At 47.8% G+C, this 21,284-nt stretch overlaps 1 protein-coding gene across 1 annotated transcript in view; it reads right to left on the bottom strand.

The window, feature by feature from the left end:
- Positions 1-19,069, bottom strand: part of LOC115082313 (lymphocyte antigen 6E-like) — a 34,795-nt gene extending 15,726 nt beyond the window's left edge. Inside the window, exons 1-2 of the mRNA XM_029586546.1 lie at positions 19,011-19,069; positions 10,370-10,512 (exon numbers count right to left, since the gene is read on the bottom strand). Of these exons, the coding sequence (XP_029442406.1) occupies positions 10,370-10,421 (52 nt within the window). The 5' untranslated portion in view covers positions 10,422-10,512; positions 19,011-19,069. The remainder of the gene's footprint in view (positions 1-10,369; positions 10,513-19,010) is intronic.
- Positions 19,070-21,284: the final 2,215 nt, after the last annotated feature.

Below are 21,284 nucleotides of genomic sequence, written 5' to 3'. Positions count from 1 at the left end.
CCCTTAACAGAAGGCATGGGGGTAATCTGCACGGAGAGGCAGTTACTACCCTTAACAGAAGGCATGGGAGTAACCTGCACGGAGAGGCAGTTACTACCCTTAACAAAAGGCATGGGGGTAACCTGCACGGAGAGGCAGTTACTATCCTTAACAGAAGGCATGGGGGTAACCTGCACGGAGAGGCAGTTACTACCCTTAACAGAAGGCATGGGGGTAACCTGCACGGAGAGGCAGTTACCACCCTTAACAGAAGGCATGGGAGTAACATGCACGGAGAGGCAGTTACTACCCTTAACAAAAGGCATGGGGGTAACCTGCAAGGAGTAGCAGTTACTAGCATAAAAAATGTGCTGGGCAGGCTGGATGGACCATTTGGTCTTTTTTTTTTTTTTGCTGTCATTACTATGTTACTATGAAACAAATGACTGCTTCATAAGGCAGATGGTCCAGGAACCAACCTAAGTTTTAGAGGAACACAGGATTTGGTGAGAGAGATAACAGCAATGGGGCCACTGGGCAACAGTGATCATAACATGATCATATCTGACTTAATAACTGGAGGGAGGACATTAAGGAAAGCTACTGCTTTAGCTTTTAACTTTTAAAAGGAGAATTCAATAAATGAGGAAAATATTAAAAAGCTAAAAGTTGCAGTTGCAATGTGGACATATTTTGATTTGATTTATTTTGATTTATATTCAATTTTTTAGGTACTTCAAAGCAGATTACTTTCAGGTACTTTAGGTAGTTCACTATCATCTTGGAAGCCCAGACCAGATGTATTTCATGCATTAAAAATGGTGGAAGGAAGGCCAATCAACTGCCAGCATGGTTAAAAGTTGAAGTGAAAGAGGATATTATAACCAAAAGAAATTCTTTCAAACAATGGAAAAAGAATCCAAATGAAGAATATAGGAAAAAGCATAAGTACTGGATGCAAAACATTGATAAAAAAAAAAAAAAGGCAAAAAGAGAATTTGAAAAGAAGTTTGCTGTAGAGGCAAAATCTCATAATAAAACTTTTTTCCAAATACATCCTGTCATGCTTTGGGAAATGTGAGCTCTTGGGCCGCTGCTAGATTGGCACAGCCTGGAGCATGCGAACATGGAGTAGGCCCTGGCAGGGGCAGCTGACACGTCACGAGGCAAAGTCTTGTGTCTGACCAGCCACCTCCCCATTAGCTTGGGCCTGCAGGTTCTGGAGGCCAAAAGAACTTCTCAGGCAGGGTGCAAGGAGGGCAGAGATCAAGCAAGATCCGTGTCCAGATAGAGGTCAAGCAAGGTCAAAAGTCAATCTGGCAGTAGAACAGCAACCAGAGGACAATCCAGCTGCAGAACAACAATCAGAGGACAGGCTGACTGGAAAGGCAGGTACACAGCAAGGCAAGGCCCGGCAAGGCAGAAATATAGCAAGGCAAGACTGGACAAGGCAGGAACATGGCAAGACTGGACAGGGCAGTAATAATAGCAATGTAGCAACAATGACTAGCACAGGTAGACCTGTTGCTGAGGCATTAGCTAGTAGCAAGGGACTTCCTTATATACCTAGAAAGGATGTGATGTCATCAGCCAGTGCCCCAGGAAGACCCAGTAGCGGGGCCTATCAGAGGAGCTCCTGGCTGCAGGAAGTGCTATATTTAGCCCTTGGATGCTGCACAGAATGGGACGGTATGCCAGAAGAGCTTGGAGGTAAGTGGTGTTGCACATCTGAAGCAGGAAGTCCGTAAAGGAATTGGTTTGACCATCAAATGATTGAAGGGTAATAGGGGCACTTAGGGAAGATGAGGCTATCGCAGAAAGACTAAATTAATTCCTTACTTCAATTTTATGCAGGAGGATGTTGGGGAGATACCCATGCTGGAAATGGTATTTAATGGTGATGATTCAGAGGAACTGAAACAAATCACTGTGAACCTGGAAGATGTATTAGGGAAAATTGGCAAACTAAGAGTAGCAAATTACCTGGACAGGATGCTATATACCCCAGAGTTCTGGAAGAACTAAAAAATGAAATTGCAGACATATTACTAGTAATTTGTAACCTATCATTAAAGTTGTCTATTATACCTGAAAATTGGATGGTGACCAATGTAATGCCAATCTTTAAAAAGTGCTCCATGGCAGTGTGCATGAGGATTTCAAAATTAAATTCCTGCATCTATTTCCCTCTCCCAGCCTTGCCCTGCTCCTTTTCCCCCCCGCAGGTAGAAAGTATGTATGCCATTCACCACGCAGGCACTTTTACTCTCAGTGGTGGGAATAGCAAATTTCAAAGGTAAACAGGTGTTCACCCATATAAAAAGTTTAGAAACTTATCCTCCCTGAAAAATGACCTCAATATAGCTTGCTTTTTTTTTTATACATTATTTTCTTTTCTGATTCTGACAACGATATGCAGAAAATAACAGTCACTAAAAAATTTAGATTTTAGAAAAAGCAGAACAACAGCCTGCATTTCAAAGGGATGCCATCTCCATGTCTGCCTGTATGTCCCCTTAAATAACTTTTATGTTTATTGTCATAGCCACACCTGACTGTTCTCTCATCCTCCATCCTCTTTGATCCCTGGTGGCCATCTTTCCTTTTTTCCCTCCTGGACCGTGGTTGCCCTCTATCCCTTTCTATCTACTTCTGTCCAGCTTGGTTCTTGTGGGGTTCTCTCCTTATCTCCCCATCCACTTTCACACCCCTTAACCAAGTCAATCATGGATTCCTATCTTCCTCTTTATCCTCCATTTCTTCCTTCATTCCTGTCCCATTCCTTCTCTCCTCTGTCTTTCCTCTCATACTTTCAACCCCAGGACCACTTTCCTCCTTTTGAGGCAATCTACTCACTTTCCTATTGTATCTCACCCTCCTCTCTCTCTCTCTCTCTGTCAGGCCAGTGGCAGAGCACATGGCAGTAGTGAAAAATGTTTCTCACCACTGTGATAACCCAGCTTTCCTCTGCTTTCCTCAGTGTGGAGCAGAGGATGCACAAGTTCTGAAAGCTGCAGTTGGCCCCTTTCTTCCCCACATCCTCACAAAGTGCAGCAGTGATGGTTCTCGAGGGTTACAATCGGTCTCTTTCTTCCCCACCTCTGCTAAACAAGTAGCAGTGCAGCTTGAGCCTTCTAATGGGTGCAAACAGCCCCTCTCTGTCTGTCCTCTTTCTGATCTTCAACAATGTGGGGTAACAATTTTAGGGTCATAATAGGCCTCATTCTCACTTTCCTGGCCTGTGGCAGCAACTCAACAAATCACAGGTAGCAGCAGCCTGCTCAATTTCTTCCTAGCTAAACTTTCTTGAATCCCTTCTGGAGGACCCCTGAGATGGTCTTATGGACCCCTGGGGACCCACAGACCCCAGGTTAGGAACCACTATTGTATAGCAAATAGAATGAGGCATTAAAATGACCAAGGCATAGCATGTGTAGTATAGCATATAGGATGGAGGCATCAAAACCCCCAATGTGTAGAGTGTTAGAAATTCCAAGAGCACAGAGGCATCAATAACCCCAAAGTTTAGAGTATGGGGGTATTGCATCAAAACCCCCCAAAGTATAGAGGGTGGCATGTCACAAAATGTATGGACACTACAAATAATATATGATGATGTAAAACCCAATCTTATGAATCATCAAAACATCATCTTTGATGATGGAGGCATCAAAACTCCCAATGCTTAGTGTGTATTATATGACAAAGAGCACAAAGGCATTAAAACCCCTAAGGGGTAGAATGCTTGGAATTGCAAACAGCAGAGGCATCAAACCTCCAAGACATCATAAGTGGGGCATAGAGAACTTACAATAGTTGTATGAACAGACCAAGGCACCAAAATGTCAGCAAAGGTAGCACCAGCAGTGACATGAATAATACCCAAGGCACGGTAAGGCTGCAAAATGGTACACAAAGTGGCAAATGTTTTCCAAAGCACCATGACAGAGCCAAGAGCATTCTGAGCAGTAACAGTGGCAGACGTAGACAGCAAGGCATAGAACCAAGAATCAGGTGGGGTGAGAGAAGACACTTGTATTATTTTTCTTTTTTTAATATTATTTCTTTTTCTGGACAAAATACTCTAGTATAAATAAGAGAGAAGCAGGTTGGGAGGACTATATTGAGATCCTAGAGGGGTACAGCAAAACTGCATAATAGAGAACCAGAAAAGAGGTAGGGTGGGAGGAGAAACTTGAATTTTTTAAATGTTTTACATTTTATTTTAAGACCAAACATCCCAATATAAACGAGAGAAGCAGGGTAAGAGAACTAGGCTGGGATCCAAGCGGCATACAACACAGATGCATCAAAACCCACAAGATGTAGCATCAGGAACAGGGTAGCAAGGCAGAATGGCAGCAAGACCCCCAAATATAGTGCCAGAAGTACAGCAGCAAGGCAGAGTGGCAACAAAACCCCTAAGGTGCTTTCAGCCATTTTGCCACTAGCATGGAAATTCTGGGAAACCCAGCAAAGACTGATTTTCAGGAAGACAAACTTTTTCAACAACTCTGGTGTCAGTCTTGAATGATGAGGGTTCATACAGGCCCCTGCTATTGATAAGATACATTCATCAGGCAAACTGGTTGATGGACAAGAAAGTCTGGCTAGACCATGGACTTCTGTGCCCAATATGCTAGTGGATCTGTGGCCATTGTTCTTGATGGGCTTTGTCAGATAGCATGTCACAGAAATTTCTGCTGGGATCTCCTTTGCTGGGGTAGGGCAAGGATCTCTGCTGCCAGCTGCTCTAACTATGGCCTGCATCAAGAGAGATGGTTCTGTGGGGGTAATGTAGCTATGGAGTATTGTGGCGATTGTCTTAGCTAAAAAGATGCTGCTCATGCTCATGTTACTTTTTGGGATGGCTACTCCTTCCTATCCTAAAGCCCCACCGTGCCTCTGCCTGTGATGCTCCTTTTTACACATCCTAGCAGCTAATATCTCCTTCATGTAAGTAAGACACTAGAACTGTAAAGCAAGACTACCTTTCACCTGTCACAAACTGTGGTGAGCACCTTCTGCTGCAAGGAGACCACAAACTGCAATACCTTTGCTTTCATTTTCTCTTGTTCACAGAAACCCTCTAACTGCTCCTCCAGGATATTTACTATGGGGATGACCCCCAAGCAGGTGGTGCTTCTGGAACTCAGATCCTGGACAGTCTTGAAGGTCTTCATGACTTGTATCACCTGCCTCATCACTAGCCAATCATAATGCCCCCAGAGCAGCCATCCACATGTATCTCCATTTTCAGAGACAGGACTTGAAATGTTTGCTGATCCACTAACCTCTACACAGCATCAGATAGGTGGAATTTCAGTGGGTGCCAACATCTTTAAATAGCCACTTATCAGGCATCCTAAATTTTTCCTGCTTCCCATGGAGAAGCTGTTTACCCTTCACACTATGATGGAAATGCCCTGCTATTTTCCTGCAGCTCTCTATCAGGTCTGTAGGGTAAATACCAGTGACCCTAAGCAGGATGTTCATCATGAACTTTGAGGGCTACTACTGCACACAGACTGACGAAAGTGCAGGCCTAAAGAGCAATGCAAAAAGGAGTTTTACAACCACGTGATATTTTTGGCAGCTTTCTCAGAGACTGTTTTTCACACAGAAAAGAAAAAAACTGTGTTTGTTTCTTCATATCAGAAAGTTGTCAGCACCTCCCAAATGAGAGGAAGAAACCCTGGACCAGAACTGAGAACACATCCTTTGTAAAACTTTGTATCCAGCTCGAAGACCAGCTATTGTGCTAATACCTGTTTTGCTGATGGAATCTAATGAGCAGATTAGAATATTCTTATATATTGAGGCATAGATGACATAATTTGCATTCCACCAATCATGTGTCTATAGGAGGTGGCAACTTCCAATCCAGATCAACATTGGAACCTTATGGAGCTGAATATTCAAGAGAGACTGAGTTACGCAGACAGATGAAGTTTGAATTCTGTCAGATAAATTTTGATGTCTGACATCGTCCGAATGAACAGATTTTATCTGAAATAGCCTTGGCCAAAGGATTTCCCATGATTTTCCTTCACGGACTTCAGAAGGAGTCTGAAATCACTACCACTGTGTCTTGCAGGCTAAGACTGATAATACTAAGCACAGTTGCTCATTAACATGAATGCAACTGTTTGCCAAATCTACCCTGGAAGTACATTTGGCCAATTAGTGATTCTTATCCTTTTCTGCCATTATATCTCTGTGAGATTTTTGGGTGTTATCTGTCAGGATGAGGAAGAAGAAAGCGGTGCAAAGTGAGAGGTGCAGGAATGGTAAGAGGATTGGGGGCATGGATGGAAGATGGGGAGAGAGGATCTGAGATGGGAGAAGAAGAGGGAGGTTCTAGAGGTTCTAGAATCTAGGGAACAGAGTCTAGTATCAATGGTAAATCCAGACTAGAAGGAGAGAGGTAGGCAGGTGTTGTACCTCTACTCTGGTCAAGCTCCCTCTCACTCCCTACCATCTCTCTAGCCACTTATTCTCACCCCCCAATCCTGCATGTCCTCTCACACACACAGCCAGCCATTTACCCCTGCCAGCTTAAAAAATGCCAGCCAGCCTGCCTGCACCACCACCATTCCCTTCCCAGTCAGCCAGGCTCGGCCCTCGCCATCACCGCCATTACCACTTCCTTTCCCAGTCAGCCAGCCTGCCTCTGGCACCACTACCACTGCTGTTGCCACTGCTGTTCCCACAGCCAGCCTGCCTCTGCCACTGCCACTACCACCACCACAGCCCCATCCCCAGCAAGACTGCCTGTCTCCCTCCCTCCTTCCCCAGCAAGTCAGTCTCTTCATGCATTGTTGGCTTGCTTCCCAGATCTTCAATCTCTTGGCCAGTCCTCCAAAACAGCTAATGCCAGCACCATGTACTCTCTATGAGTTGGAGATGCATGGGCACCATGTTGATCTTATGAAACTAAAACTGTGACATCAGTATGGCTGTCTCTATTTTTGTTCTGATCTCACAATCTCAGTCTCATGAGATCAGTACATGAATGGAGGAACCCGTGTGTCTTTAAATCAGAGGGCTGTGTCGTGCCATCAATAGATGTATGGGGGATGGTCAAGAGACAAGATTTTCATTTGCAGGAAAACTTGGTGGAACCAGGGTCCCAGCTGTTACGAGGCCTATACCTCCTCCAACTCCTTACTGGAGGCTAAGATGCTACTGATTAGAGACCCCAAAATTTATACAGCTACAAGCTCTATGTGGCTAGAAAAGTCTTTTTTAAGTTGGAGTGTAGGACTTCCTTTTTTTCACTGTTACTACTGCTTGTGCTTCTGACAGACTTGGCTGGCTTTGCAGGAAAACCCAATCCTCTGCCCTGGCCATTTATCTTGCTACTACCATTTTCTCCTCTCCCCATTGTTCACAGTGATATGATGAAATTAAAAGCAGCTACTGGACTTTTCATATCATAATACAGTATATTATTGTACTGTACTATTCACCAGTACTACTCTAATACTGACTAGATGTTTGTGTCACACACACTCAATCAAGTTGACAGATAACAAAAAGCTCTGTCCAATGCCAACATTTTTCTCTCTCCTTTTTCAAACTTTTTCTTTCACTCTAAGAGAGCTCCCAAAAAGACATCCTTTCTCTGTGAAATGCAACAGAGAAAATGGAGTATCTTTGCACATGCTCAGACCTTTCAGTGTGAGGATATGTGCAATCCTTGATCCATGTGCCAGTTATAGGCTAGTTATAAAAAATGCTTCACTTTGATTAGTTTCACTTTGATTAGTCCTCTGTCCTGTCTATTTGCCTACTTCTCCCAACTGGGCTCCATTCAGATACTACCTCACAGGTATTGCTTGGTTGCTATAGTTACCAGTCTCACTACAGCACTTTTACATGGGCCATGCATTTGAAAGGGAAATACAAATGAAGGAAAAATGTTCTTTTATATTTATGTCAATTAATTTCCTAGCAATAAGTTAGACCATCATAATAGGTGACATCAGGAAAATGTTATCAAACACTTTAACTATCTTCAGCCTTATATATAATCATAGGAGGAGGCTTTGCAAGTTATATATGAGGCTTTGGAAACACGAATACATCCTCGTAAAATTCCCATGGACTTTATTGATACTATGGCCACTATAGCTCTTGCAAGAGAAATATTTTTGTTGTGGGAACACCTTTTAGAAACAAAGTCATGGTATAGCCATGGGGGCCACAATGGCTCCCAGCTTGGCAAATTTATATATGGCCAGATTCAAACAGCTTCAATTATACACTGCTCCACAATTTAACATGGCCCTTTGGGTTCAATATATATCGATGACATATTTTTTCTATGGTGATCAGTTGTCATAAAGATAGACTTCTTTAAGCTTTGGTTGAATTCTCTGGATTCTAATTTAACGTTTTCCATGACTTATCATTTTCAATATATCAGTTACCTATATTTATGTTCAGTTCGGGGTTAACAGTCTGCTTGGGAGTTAGCGATCTGTAATGAAACCGCTATCTGATGGGAGGAGCGATCAGATAGGAGTTAGCAATCTGTAGTATTTAGGAGAGTTGTGGGTGGATCCTTGGACCAGTGGCAGATGACCATGCCCCCGGGGAAGACCCCGAGAGGGACCACTGGTCAGGCTCAGAGTATGGAGACAGACACACACTAGTTCTTTTATTAGACAGTATACTGAGCCACCAGAGGTGGCAGTAGTGAGCTGGAACACCCGGCTGGGCTGTAGTCCCTCAGATGCTGGAACAGCGATCCCTGGAGGATGAGCTGTAGAGAAACTGAAATATAGTGAGTAGGCAGGGTAAGCAGAGAACATGTACCGAACCTGATGGTAAGACTCACACGATGTCTCATTTTGCGCAAAATGGTGCCGGCCGTACGGCAACACGAATCGACTGCAGGAGGTCGTTCCGGACCCCCGCTGGACTTTTGGCAAGTCTTGTGGGGGTCAGGAGGCCCCCCCAAGCTGGCCAAAAGTTCCTGGGGGTCCAGCGGGGGTCCGGGAGCGATCTCCTACCGCGAATCGTTTTTCCGTACGGAAAAACGATTCAACTGCAGGAGGTCGTTCCGGACCCCCGCTGGACTTTTGGCAAGTCTTGTGGGGGTCAGGAGGCCCCCCCAAGCTGGCCAAAAGTCCCTGGGGGTCCAGTGGGGGTCCGGGAGTGATCTCCTACGCTCCTGACGTCGGGGGACAAAAAAACAAAATGGCGCCGGCCTGTCATATGACAGGTCAAAGGTAGCGCCGGCGCCATTTTGTTTCTACAACGCACGGAGGTCCGAGGTCCGAGAGTAAAAGATCACACCGGGACCCTTCCTCTGGACCCCAGGTAATTTAAGGCATTTTGGGGGGGGTTCGGGAGGGTGGGGGATTTATTTTAAAGGGTCGGGGTGGGTTTTAGGGTTGTTTTAGTGTGCCGGTTTTCCCGCCCTCCCCCTTCCCCTCCCCCTTCCCCCGATTTATGATTTTTTGACGATAAATCGGGGGAATTGTTATTGTATCGCGGCTCTGACGATTTTTGACGATTTAAAATATATCGGACGATATTTTAAATCATCAAAAAACGATTCACATCCCTACTCGCTATTGTGATGTGGTATGCCATCAGTTTCTACAGAGCCTTGTTTTGCAGTCTTGTGACCTTGGTTGATTGACATGTTTGGATTTTAAAATGACTGGTTTTCTCAAGGGAATACGTTTGACATCATTTCTGGTTTAGAGTCACTGTGGGAGTGAGTGCTCCGTGCAGCGGTAACTTCTAAATAAATTTTCCTCACTAGTAAAGGACTGATTTAAACGCTTTAGACCTGCACTTGAAGATAGCACCTTGATGAAGAACTATTGTTCGAAACAAGGTCCCATGTTGGGCTGAGAAGAGACGGGCGTTCTTTGAAAAACTACTCTGTGGTGGCTATTTGGCGTTTTCTGCCACTTGCAATACTATATAAGATAAGTCTGCTGGACTATTATTTGACTTAAAAATCATTATTTACTTCATACTACATTTTAAATTGCATGATATTGAGAAAAGAAAAAAATAATTGTGACACATTGGTAGACCTATGATTATATATAAGGCTGAAGACAGTTAAAGTGTTTGATACATTTTCCTGATGACACCTATTATGATGGTCTAACTTATTGCTAGGAAAATAACTGATGAGGTGGATTACTTGTGTGTAGTGTTTATTATCCACTCACATCTGAGAAGGTGGGTTTTTTTGTATAAATTACACTTATATTTATGGGCACCTTCTATTAATTTTGGGTGGGGGGGGGACCGCGAATAAAACAAAAATGGTCACATTCATTGTATTTTACCAATTTGTTTCAAACAAATGCACACCCCTAATGCAGAACTAGGAAGGAAGCTAAAGTATGTTGCTTACCTGCCTGTATGCACAGGGTTGCAACCACAAGGGAGACCAGACATGTCTTCATCTTTGTAGGATCCTCAGAGGCTACAGATAAGAAGATAAGACCAGCTGCTCCTGGAGATCGTCATATTATCTGCCACGTTTGTTTTTGGTTGCTAGGAAGATGGTTTAAAAGCACTGTATCAATACTACTTATTCTGACAGTGTCCGCAACCCGCCCTACTCCCTCCTCAAGTGCCCAGGGGTGGTGGTCTCTGTGAGGGCAGATCTTTTGGGTGGAGCAGAAAGGCAAGAAACTGACCACCAAGAAAGCAGGAACCTTATCATGCACAAGTTGTACAGGCTCCCCACTTCTTAAGTGGAGGCTGTCGTCCAAATCCCACCATTCCCAGCAGCTAGCATGAGCTACAGCTAGCACAGCATCAGTACTAGCATGAGTTACCAACACCAGTATGTGTGGCTACATAGTCATACCAGCACCAATATAGGAACATGAGAAATGTCATGCTGGGCCAGACCAAAGGTCCATCAAGCAACATAAATGCATGGGAACAACCTGCACACTGCGGTAGTTTTAACCATAAAGTAGGCATGAAGGAAGCCTGCATGGAGCAGCAGTTACGACCCTAAGCATGTTGCTGGGCAGACTGGATGGACTACTTGGGTTTTTATCTGCCATCAACTACTAAACTACTGTGCTAAAAATATATATGTGTGTGTGTGTGTGCAATAAAAATAATTGTTCAACAGAAGTTCTATCTATCAGCTAAGAAATAAAATTCTAATCTTTTTTATTTTAATAATATACATGCATCATACAGGGTTGCATATTCTGCATAACAATTCATATTTGTCCTCTTGTATGACACACGCATGGCACCAGGGCACCCCACCTCTTAATGTTGTGAGCAATATTCAGCGGCTGAGTAGCTCGGCTAGTTAGCCAAATAATCATATCTAACTAACTAGCAGGGTATATTCAGCGGCATGGTTGCACCACTGGATATACCCTGCTAGTAAGCTATGGCCCAACCAAGTTAGCCGCATAAGTTAACCGGTTAACTTATCCAGCTAACTCTACTCCTCCCCGGAACACCTACTGCCCACCCCCGGAATATCCCCGATTCAATATACCCGAGTAAGCCATTTAAAATAGATAATTAATACGTTATCTGTCTAAATGGCGTTTGAATATGGACCTTGTTATTTCTCTAGGTTACGTTCTTCTTCACAAAATTACTCTAAGGAACTGTTTGAAATAGGAGTATAACAGACCCCCTGTGTCTATTACCAGCATGGCCTGGATGAACCCTTAGTAAGAGTGCAGGATAGTGAATGGAGAGAGGATCCATTCAAATGCAGCCGCTCCTTTTGTGGGGTCTGGAATGGCCGTTCCCCTGAAAGGCCTTATAACAGCTCTCTCCCGAGAGTCTGTGGGCAATCCTTTAAGATTTTTGGAGATTTAGGAGGTGGTGAGGAGCTTAACCTAGTTTGTGATTTTTCCGGCTTAGTCAGTGGAAGCAGGCTAATCCAGCCTGGGGATCTTGATCAGGATCGGGAGGTTCTTCCTTCCAGTCTACTTACTAGCTGGTTGGCTCATCCTTCCAGGGTGTTTTGGGGTTTTTAAGATTTTTTGTGATAACAGCCTTGTGAGACACCCGGGCCTTTCCTGGATTCAGAGCACAGGGAACCCTGTGTTTGGATGCCCCGGGATAGGGAAGACCTGTCCATCTGAACTGGTGGCTCCCTGCAAGGAGCAACTCCAATGTTATTTTCAGTTGAGAGAAAAGGACATTGAGTTCTAAGATCCAGCAGGAAGGTTGCTTTTGGCTGCCTCTTCCTTCCTGCATTGGAGCAGGGTAAGTCACCTGAATCCAAGACTCCCTCCCATCAGCGATTGTGAGAAACCCAAAGGATCCTGAAGATCTGCTAACCATGAGTAAAAGAACTAGAAAGATCATTCAGGACCCCCATCCGGAGTCTTCACCCCTGGGATAGAGCGATTTGGATTCTCTGTGCAGAGGCAGGAAATTTTGGTGTTCTGCCCAATCAAGGTCTACTCTGTCCACCTGGGAACTTTAGTTATTCAAACGCTGGAGGCTAGAAAATCTTGTACCCTGGTGAAAGTTATTCCTGTACAGACAGAGGGAAAGAACTGTAAAGAGAGCGAGAAAGTCCGTGGTGCTGGAATCATATCTATTTGCCATTATTCATTAGTACTGAACAAGTTCAGGAAACTCCAATTCTTCAGTGTTTTGATTGGGTAGGCCCGTTGTGAGCTGGTTCCATAGGCTTTTGAAGTTCTAAGAGTCCTGTCCAATCACCACAGGGTAGGGTAGCCAAAGAAAAACTTCCACCTCAATTTGGTCCTGGATTATCAGGGTCTTTAGTTGTACCCGGCTTGTTAGATACTGCCATTTGTCCCCATGGATGCATGCCAGGGTCACTACTCTGTCATAATCAGTCTGGACTCACTTCACCAAGTCTCTTCGTATAAGCATTTTCACACTCCCAGAGTCCACCAACGTCTGGGTTGGAACACCATTCAGCTCCACCACAATCACAAAGGTTCAGGATCCCTGCCTGGGGACATCCACAAAATTGCAAAAGTGTGGGGTAATGGCATCCATCAGTTCATCTTCCTTGCGTGGACAGCCTCTACCCAAATTGCCCCTTTCTCCACAGTTGAAACATGGAGGACTGGCAGAGGCTTTCGCCTGAGGAGTAAAGTCCATCCGGGTCTGCACTACTGGTTGTCGGGGCCTCTGGGTCTTAGAATTCTGTCGTCCTCTCTCAGGTTTGAGTGGCTTCTCCAGGAACCGTGGTGACTCAGGTATGGGCTGAGCCTAGTAATAGGCCTCCACCAGTTCCAGCACCTTTTCCAGCGTAAGGTTTGGGTGTCAGCAGACGCCCTGTCGCATAGGCCATTCTAGGCTGTCCTGGAATTATTCCAGTAGAACCGTTTTGGTTACCTCCACCCTGGTCTTCCCTTCTGGGTGCAGCCACTTCCAAGTGACATCTTTATTCTGTGGAAAAGACTCCTAGGGTTTGCATCAGGCTGACGAACTCCCCACTGAAATAGTTGTCAGTAGATTTCTGGCGTGAGACCAGCACTCTCTAGGATGGCAGCCTTGACTTCCGGGTATGTGGCCCTCCGTTCTGGATTGGCGGGTTGGAAGGCATCTTGATTTCTCCCGGGAAGTAGATTCCCCAGATAGGTGGCCCACATGGCCTTTGGCCATGTGCCAGTTGTGCTGTGTGTTCAAAGGTTTTTTAGGAAACCATTGCGGTCTTCTCTTGGTGTCATCTTGCGTGTTATGCCCGTCAGTCACAGACGGCTGCAACCTCTCATGCTAACCTCTTTTTTCCCTGCACCATCAATCCTTGGAAGAGTGGCGGCATCCGCCAGCCGACGCCGACCTCCCCGGCATCCCCAGGATGGCATGGGCGCTGCTGACCACCATCTTGGACCCGGAATCACCTAAGGCGCGCATGCGCGTGCACAAGGACCTCCTTTGTACACATCATGGCAGGAACCTCGGGGGTGTCCCCTCCAGATGACGTCAGCCGACCGGCCCTACCCACCGTGTGGCTGCGCAGAAGGAGGTGCGGGCAGCTTGGTGATGGCTGAGAGCAAGGAGCTGCAGGGCTGCCCGACGGTCCCAATCTGCCAAGCAGCTGGATGAACAAAAGGCAGTGATTCCCAACCTTCCCCATGGCAGAAATGAAGAAGAAAAGGACCCGTGGCTGCCAGGAGAGTCCTTGGTGTGTGTGTGAGAGAGGGAGCCGATGTGTGCGTGTATGAGCAGGAGGAAACCCGTGTACAAATCTGAACGTGTGTGTATCTGAGCATGTGTTTGCATGAATCTGAATATATGTGTGTGAAAGGGAGCTCGCATTTGTGTGTGACAGGGAACATTGAGATCAGTGAGGTGACCAAGCTCCAGGGTTGATGGAGTAAGAGGTCTAAATGGTTCTTTTTGAGCAATAAATTCTGCAGTTTATATCAGGAAAGGTTGTGGTATCCAAGCACAAGGAGTTCTCTGAATGGGTGGGAGTCCAGGCCTGCCACTTCTCTTCGTGTGTGTGTCTGAGCATGTGTATGTGTGACAAAGAGAGTGTGTGTGTGTGTGTGTGTGTGTGTGTGTCTGAGCATGCAAGTGTGTGTCTGAGCATGAGTATGTAAGAGAGGGCGCATGTGGGAGAGCATATGTATGTGTTTGAGCATGTAGGTGTGAGAGAGAGAACTTTTGTGTGTGTGTATGTAAGAGGGAGCATGTGAAAGAGCGTGTGCATGAGAGAGAACATATGTTTGTATGTTTGTGTGTGTATATGTGTATGTATAGATATATATCTATGAGAGAGGGAAGTGAAAGCTTGTACATCCCTCTTCCACTAATCTATGACAATCCCAGGATGACTGGAAATAAAAAATTCCCAGGTATGGAGAGCATGAATCATTACCCTTATTAGCTTTAGTTTACATTTTTGGATATTATTTGATGCGTCTGCAGTTTTGAAATATTTTATTGGCATTTGGGCAATTTAAAACAAATTTTATATTAGTTTTTAATTATTGAAGCTTCCATTCATCAGCTGTTTTGAAAAATTATTTTATTAGTATGTTTACACTATTATGATTTATGTATTTATTATATTTCTTGATTTTATTGTTTGATGGCTGAGGATTGGTGATGGTTCTGTTTTCCCATTGTTGCACGTGATCTCCCGAAATGCTAGAAGAATACCTCTCCTTGCTCACACATGCAGACCCTCAGCAAATACAGAAAAAAATCCTATAAAGTATAAACAGAAACATGCAGGCAAAAATTGAATTGGAAACCAGAAGTCAGACTCTGCATGCAGCTTGGTTTGTTCTGTTTTCCTAATAGGAGGTGTATTGGTGTTTTAGGGCCTGGTGTAATATTTGCAGTGCTGCCTTCTCATTGATAGGGTTCTTACTTTTTAAGTGCTGGCAGTTAGTGCTGTTTTGGTATGGGAGGCTTATTATATTTTAATTATAATTTACTCATAGCTTTCTGTGGATCAAGCTCATACCCAACACGTGTTACAGTAGCCCTAATGCCATATGGGGTCCAGGTGGCTTTTTTTGTAGGGTTTTCTGGTTGGCACCATAGCAGTGCATCTACCTTATAAATGGGCTCTGACCGACGGCCCGCAAATGCGCAGTAGAGAGCAGCTCTACCGCGCATGTGCGGGCGAGCACGTCGGTCAGAGCAGTGCGTGCCCGAAAAAAAAAAAATGGCGGTGGGGCCGCAGGAGCGGCGGCGGCCGCGAAGCAGGAGTGGGAGGAGCAGTAGCGGCGGCAGCAGCGACGAAAAAATGGCGGTGGGGCCGGCAGGATCGCGGCGGCCGCCGGAAGCAGGAGTTGGGAGGAGCAGGAGCGGCCGGCAGCCGCGATGACGAGCAGGAGCGGGAGGTAGAAGCAGCAGCGGCGCCGCGCACGGGAGTGGACAGCCCCCCGAGATCTGCCGGGAGGAAAGTAGCGGCGCCGGCGCGCCGGGGGAGGGGACCCCCCCCCCCCGCGATCTGCCGGTTGTGGATGATCTTAAAGGGGAGGGGATTGAGAGAGGGGGAGTGACTGAGGAGAGGGAGGGAAGGTGAGAGGGAGGGGAAGGTGAGAGAGGGAGGTTGTGAGAGAGAGGGGAGGAGGGAGGAGTAGGTGAGAGAGTGATAGGAGGGGGAGGGAGGAGGTGAGAGGGGGAGGGGGGGAGGGGGAAGGTGAAAGAGAGGGAAGTGAGAGGGAGGGGCGGAGAGAGAGTGAAGGAGGAGGGAGAATGAGGGGGAGGGAGTGGGAAGGAAACGGACCGAGCCCGTTGTTACGGGCTTAACGGCTAGTGTAAATATAATATACATGTTGTGATATGGTTTTTTTTTATCTCGGAAGACTGTACTTTGAATATTCTCTCTTTTTCATATAAAACCTATTATTATGAATGCATCTTTTTAATTGTGTGGTGGGTTGCAAGGGTATAAGGCTCGCCTTGGGCACCCAATACTCTTGCGCTGGCCATGGTTTCCGAGGGAGGGGGGTGAAGACTCAGAGGTGGGGGATGGGGGGGGGGGGGGTGTGTGTGACAGTTTTGAAAGTTTAGGTTGCTGGAAGGAGCCGGGCTGTTTTCTGGCTGGCCTAAGGCAGAGACTAAACGAAGGTGAAGAGTAGACGATTTTGTGTAAAGTTTCCAGTGGATATCTGCTGGCGACCGGCCCAACAGCGCGTCGTTTCCGCTGCTGGAGGCTGCTTCCTCCCGCAGCCAGAGACCGTGGGCCGGGACCTGTAGAACTATATCTGAAGGAAAACCGTAATATGGTTTTTCCTGAGTTTTTAACACTAGGGATTTCCCCCCCCCCCCCCTTTTCCAAGCTCGATGGGGAGGGATTTCCGGATACGGATACTGGTGCAGGGGTGAGAAAGCCAACAAGGAGGAGGAGAGGCATGGACAAGGAGACCGTGGTTTTCCTTACATTGATTTTGCTAAATGTTTTGGATCTTGCCTGATTTGTTTGATTTTTAAACCGAAAGTAAATATTTGCTCCTGAACATTGGACTCGGGGGGGGCTCTTTAGTCTGGACTAAAGGAACAGAAAGGGATGAGTGTGCGGGCGTTTGCTTTTCTTTTCCTTGTGTCTCCTTGACCCCTTCCTAAAGGCCCCCGTGGCCCAGAAGCTGAGACCAGCGGATTTGGACTGGATTCCCTGGACCACGGACATGTCCACGCCAAGGGCCCAGGAAGTGAATGTCCCCTCCCCTCTCCCCACCCCCGCCAGGTGAACCCCCGGCAAACCGCGGCTCCTCAGACGAAGCCAAACGGGGGTCTGGCTACCCTCGCAAGAAGCAAGGCCCTGGAGGAAGTGAAGCTTTCATCCGGCCCTTGGGCAACCTCCAGCCTCTCTTCTAGGGCATTCGAAAACCTCCTTCCAAAAAAAAAAAAAAAAAAAAAATTACAAGAGAGAAACAGCTTAGAAGCCACTGGGTGAGAACTAGTAGCCAATCCCTTCGCTCAGCACCTAGACTCCTCACCAAGGGTTTGGACCTGCAGATTTCATTCAAAATCCAGCTCAGAAGTCCATAACAATTAACAGGGGCTCACTCTCGGGTCTAGACCTCTGGCCTACACTAAAGAAACAAAATACAATGTACCGAAAAGAACCGCAGGCAGAAAACTGAAATTCTTGCATGAATGGCTCTCATAGCTGCAAGCATTTCATGCATTGGACACTGGCACCCTTAGCTTTTCACCAAAGCCACTGAAACGTGGAAGGCGATTGCCACAGTCAGGGCATTATCTACTCATTTAGCCTGATATGGGGCCTCAGCATGCCATGGCTACTCCTACTCTATCAGGCAGGGATCTCTTTTCGTGTCTAAATGTTAACCTCTTCAGCACCATAGACTGATTTTCTCTCGTGCACATGCACTGTGCATCTCCCGAAAGCCTGGGTGGCTGAGGGTCCCGCGGGACAGGTTTGGGCGCCGCTGCCGCAGACCGCCTTGTCGCAAACGCTCGCGAGGCAGTTCCGCAAGACGTGTGCCGCGACTGCTTTCCCGCCACGGTGCGGGAGACTTTCGCATCCCAGCATCGCGGAAGCCACCGTGGGGCGGTGTCGCCGGGGGTTGGCACGCCGCTCCCGTGGTTTTCACCGAATCGTTTGAAGTCTGGCCAGCCCTTTCCTGTGATTTTCATTCCAGTGTGTGTTTTGCACTTTTTTTTTTTTTTTGTTTGTTTGAACTGTTTGTGTGCACAGGCTGCTTTGGGTTTCGTGGCCTGTCCTTTTCCCTTCAGGAATAGCCGGGGTTAAGCATAAAGCTCTTCCCCTGATTGTTTCTCTGCAGCTTCCTCATGCAGCGCAAAAGATTCTGTTGAAGTTGCTTTTCCCTTTCCAGGAGCCTGCCTGAATTTTGCAGTACGCTGAGGGCTCGAAAGACCACTGCCAAGGTTATGACGTTAGCAGGGAATGAAGGGTTGGGTTTTTTTTTTGTTGTTGTTTTTACATTGATTTAAAAGTGACTGCAGCCATAGATAGTCAGCGCATAACGGGACAAAAAGACCCAGTGCTTCATCCAGTCTGGGGAGGGAGGGAGAACTGGTTTGGCGGGGTCACCTAACTTGTTTAGCTTGACCAGATGGTAAGCTCCGTGGAGCAGGCACTGTCTCGCACGTGCATCCGCACAGCTCCGCCTATGTCCAGCAGCGCTTTGGAAGTGATAAATAGTGGGGGCACCGGCGGTACTTGGTTTGTTTCCGCCTGTGAAGTAGTTGGAGGGGGGTTAATGTGCCTGCTCCGGTCCCCTCAGCTTAACCGCTTCCCGGCTTTACAGCAGGACACCGAAGGGCCTCTGGCTCTGATACCGGCAGGTGGGGCCTTCACCCCCTTTTTATTTTTTTAATAGTAATTCAGCCCGCACCTCCTCGGGGACCATTTGTACCTACAGAAACCTGGGGCCCCAGTTCCGGGCCTGCTCCGGGCCTGTTCCCGCCCAGCGCGTCCTCTCCTTTTTCACCCAGGACAAGCTGAGAGTCAGGGCTCCCGCTGTCCCTCAGAAGCTCTCTCGCTCTGGCCCGGACACGTCAGGAGGCCGGGCGCACGCACACACACACGCGCCCGCCGCTTCAGCGGAGGCGCACATCACCTGTCCTTCAGGAACCCCTCCTGCAACCGACCCTGGCGGAACTCTCCCGCTCTCCCTCGTGTGTTTAAAAACCGCGACGCAGCCGGGAGCGCCCGCCCGCATTCTACGGCCGGTGCTCCTTAAAGGACCGGAGGCCCCGCCCTCTCACCGGCCGCCAGTGCCAAATAAGAACCCGCTGACCCCTTGCCGGCCGCGGCTCACGGTCGCTGGCCCTCCCTCTCCGGGGCCCTGCGTACTAAAACCGCAGCGATCTGCCCCGCTTTCATGTGTAACTCTGCTAGTGGGGGGGTCTTTTAATTCCCCAGGGGCACACAATCTGATTTATGCCATTGGGGGGGGGGGGGGGGTAAAAACTGCTTTTCTGTGCACCCTCCGACTTAATATCATAGCGATATTAAGTCGGAGGTCCCGAAGGGTGTAAAAAGTAAAAAAAAAAAAGAAAAAATTTTTTAAATGGGCCGGTGGCTGTCGGGCCAAAAACCGGACTCTCAATTTTGCCGGCGTCCGGTTTCCGAGCCCGTAGCTGTCAGCGGGCTCGAGAACTGATGCCGGCAAAATTGAGCGTCGGCTGTCAAACCCGCTGACAGCCGCCGCTCCGGTCCAAAAGGAGGCGCTAGGGACGCGCTAGTGTCCCTAGTGCCTCCTTTTGGTTGTTTCTACCGCACCACCTAATTTGAATACTGAATCTCGCGCACTGGCAAGTGGCCGGTGCACGCGCCGGGAGAGCGGGCGTTCGTCCGCTCTCCCGCAGACTTTACTGAATTGGCCTGTAAATGTGTTCTAAGGTCAGGGATAGGGGCATCCGGTCTGCCGCACTCTGCGTGCTATTGGTCCAGCACATCGCTCGTTAAAATGGTGGCGTCGACGCGGTTTGTGCTAAAGGAATGCGATGCAAAAGGGGCATGCCCTCGGAAAATAGCAGTGTGCAGACTGAACTTAGTGCAGCGGTTACTGATGTATTCATTGGGTTTTTGTCTGATTTATGACCGTAGATCCCTGCGAGTTTGGCCAAAGTACAGATTAAGAAATGCAAATGATCTCTCCCTATTGTAAAATTACTAGGCCTCCCAGTAATCGTCGTTGTTGTTATTTATGTATTCATTTGTTGCATTCATATTACACTTTTCAGCACTTCAGAGCAGAAGCAATGTCCTCACCCGGAGCAGAGGGAGGGACTGCAGGCAGTGAGAGCGGAGCGCCGAAACTAACATAGTAACGTAGTAATGACGGCAGAAAAGGAATAAACAACCCATCCAGTCTGCCCAGCGAGCTCCTTATGGTTGTATCTGCCACGCCCAAATGGCATACTAAGGGGGATGTCTGCCCTGGGTGATTGCCAGGAGGGGATACCATCGAAAGGCTACGACCTGAGGCCACTGGCACAGAAGCGATATGAAGCAGCTGCGGGCGGAGACCGTCCCGCTCATGGCAGAAAGAGGGAAGCCAGCGGCTGCGAGTGGAGCCCAAACCGCTCGCAGCTGAAGAAGAGCAAGGCCGTCAGGCCACGAGCGGAGTCCATCCCACTCATGGCAGAAGAACAGGAAGGCTGCCGGGCCACGAGCGGAGCCCATCCCACTCACGGCGGAAGAACAGGAAGGCTGCCGGGCCACAAGCGGAGCCCATCCTACTCACGGCAGAAGAACAGGAAGGCTGCCGGGCATGAGCGGAGCCCATCCCACTCATAGCAGAAGAACAGGAAGGCTGCCGGGCCACAAGCGGAGCCCATCCCACTCATGGCAGAAGAACAGGAAGGCCGTCAGGCCACGAGCGGAGTCCATCCCACTCATGGCAGAAGAACAGGAAGGCTGCCAGGCCACAAGCGGAGCCCATCCCACTCATAGCAGAAGAACAGGAAGGCCGTCAGGCCACGAGCGGAGTCCATCCCACTCATGGAAGAAGAACAGGAAGGCTGCCAGGCCACAAGCGGAGCCCATCCCACTCATAGCAGAAGAACAGGAAGGCCGTCAGGCCACGAGCGGAGTCCATCCCACTCATGGAAGAAGAACAGGAAGGCTGCCGGGCCACGAGCGGAGCCCATCCCACTCATGGCAGAAGAACAGGAAGGCTGCCAGGCCACAAGCGGAGCCCATCCCACTCATAGCAGAAGAACAGGAAGGCCGTCAGGCCACGAGCGGAGTCCATCCCACTCATGGAAGAAGAACAGGAAGGCTGCCGGGCCACGAGCGGAGCCCATCCCACTCACGGCAGAAGAACCAGGAAGGCTGCCAGACCACAAGCGGAGCCCATCCCACTCATAGCAGAAGAACAGGAAGG

Source organism: Rhinatrema bivittatum, unplaced genomic scaffold (genome assembly GCF_901001135.1).
Source record: "Rhinatrema bivittatum unplaced genomic scaffold, aRhiBiv1.1, whole genome shotgun sequence".
NCBI lineage: Eukaryota > Metazoa > Chordata > Amphibia > Gymnophiona > Rhinatrematidae > Rhinatrema > Rhinatrema bivittatum.
The sequence above is the reverse complement of the archived record's forward strand: the minus strand, read 5'-3'. Positions and strand labels throughout refer to the sequence as shown.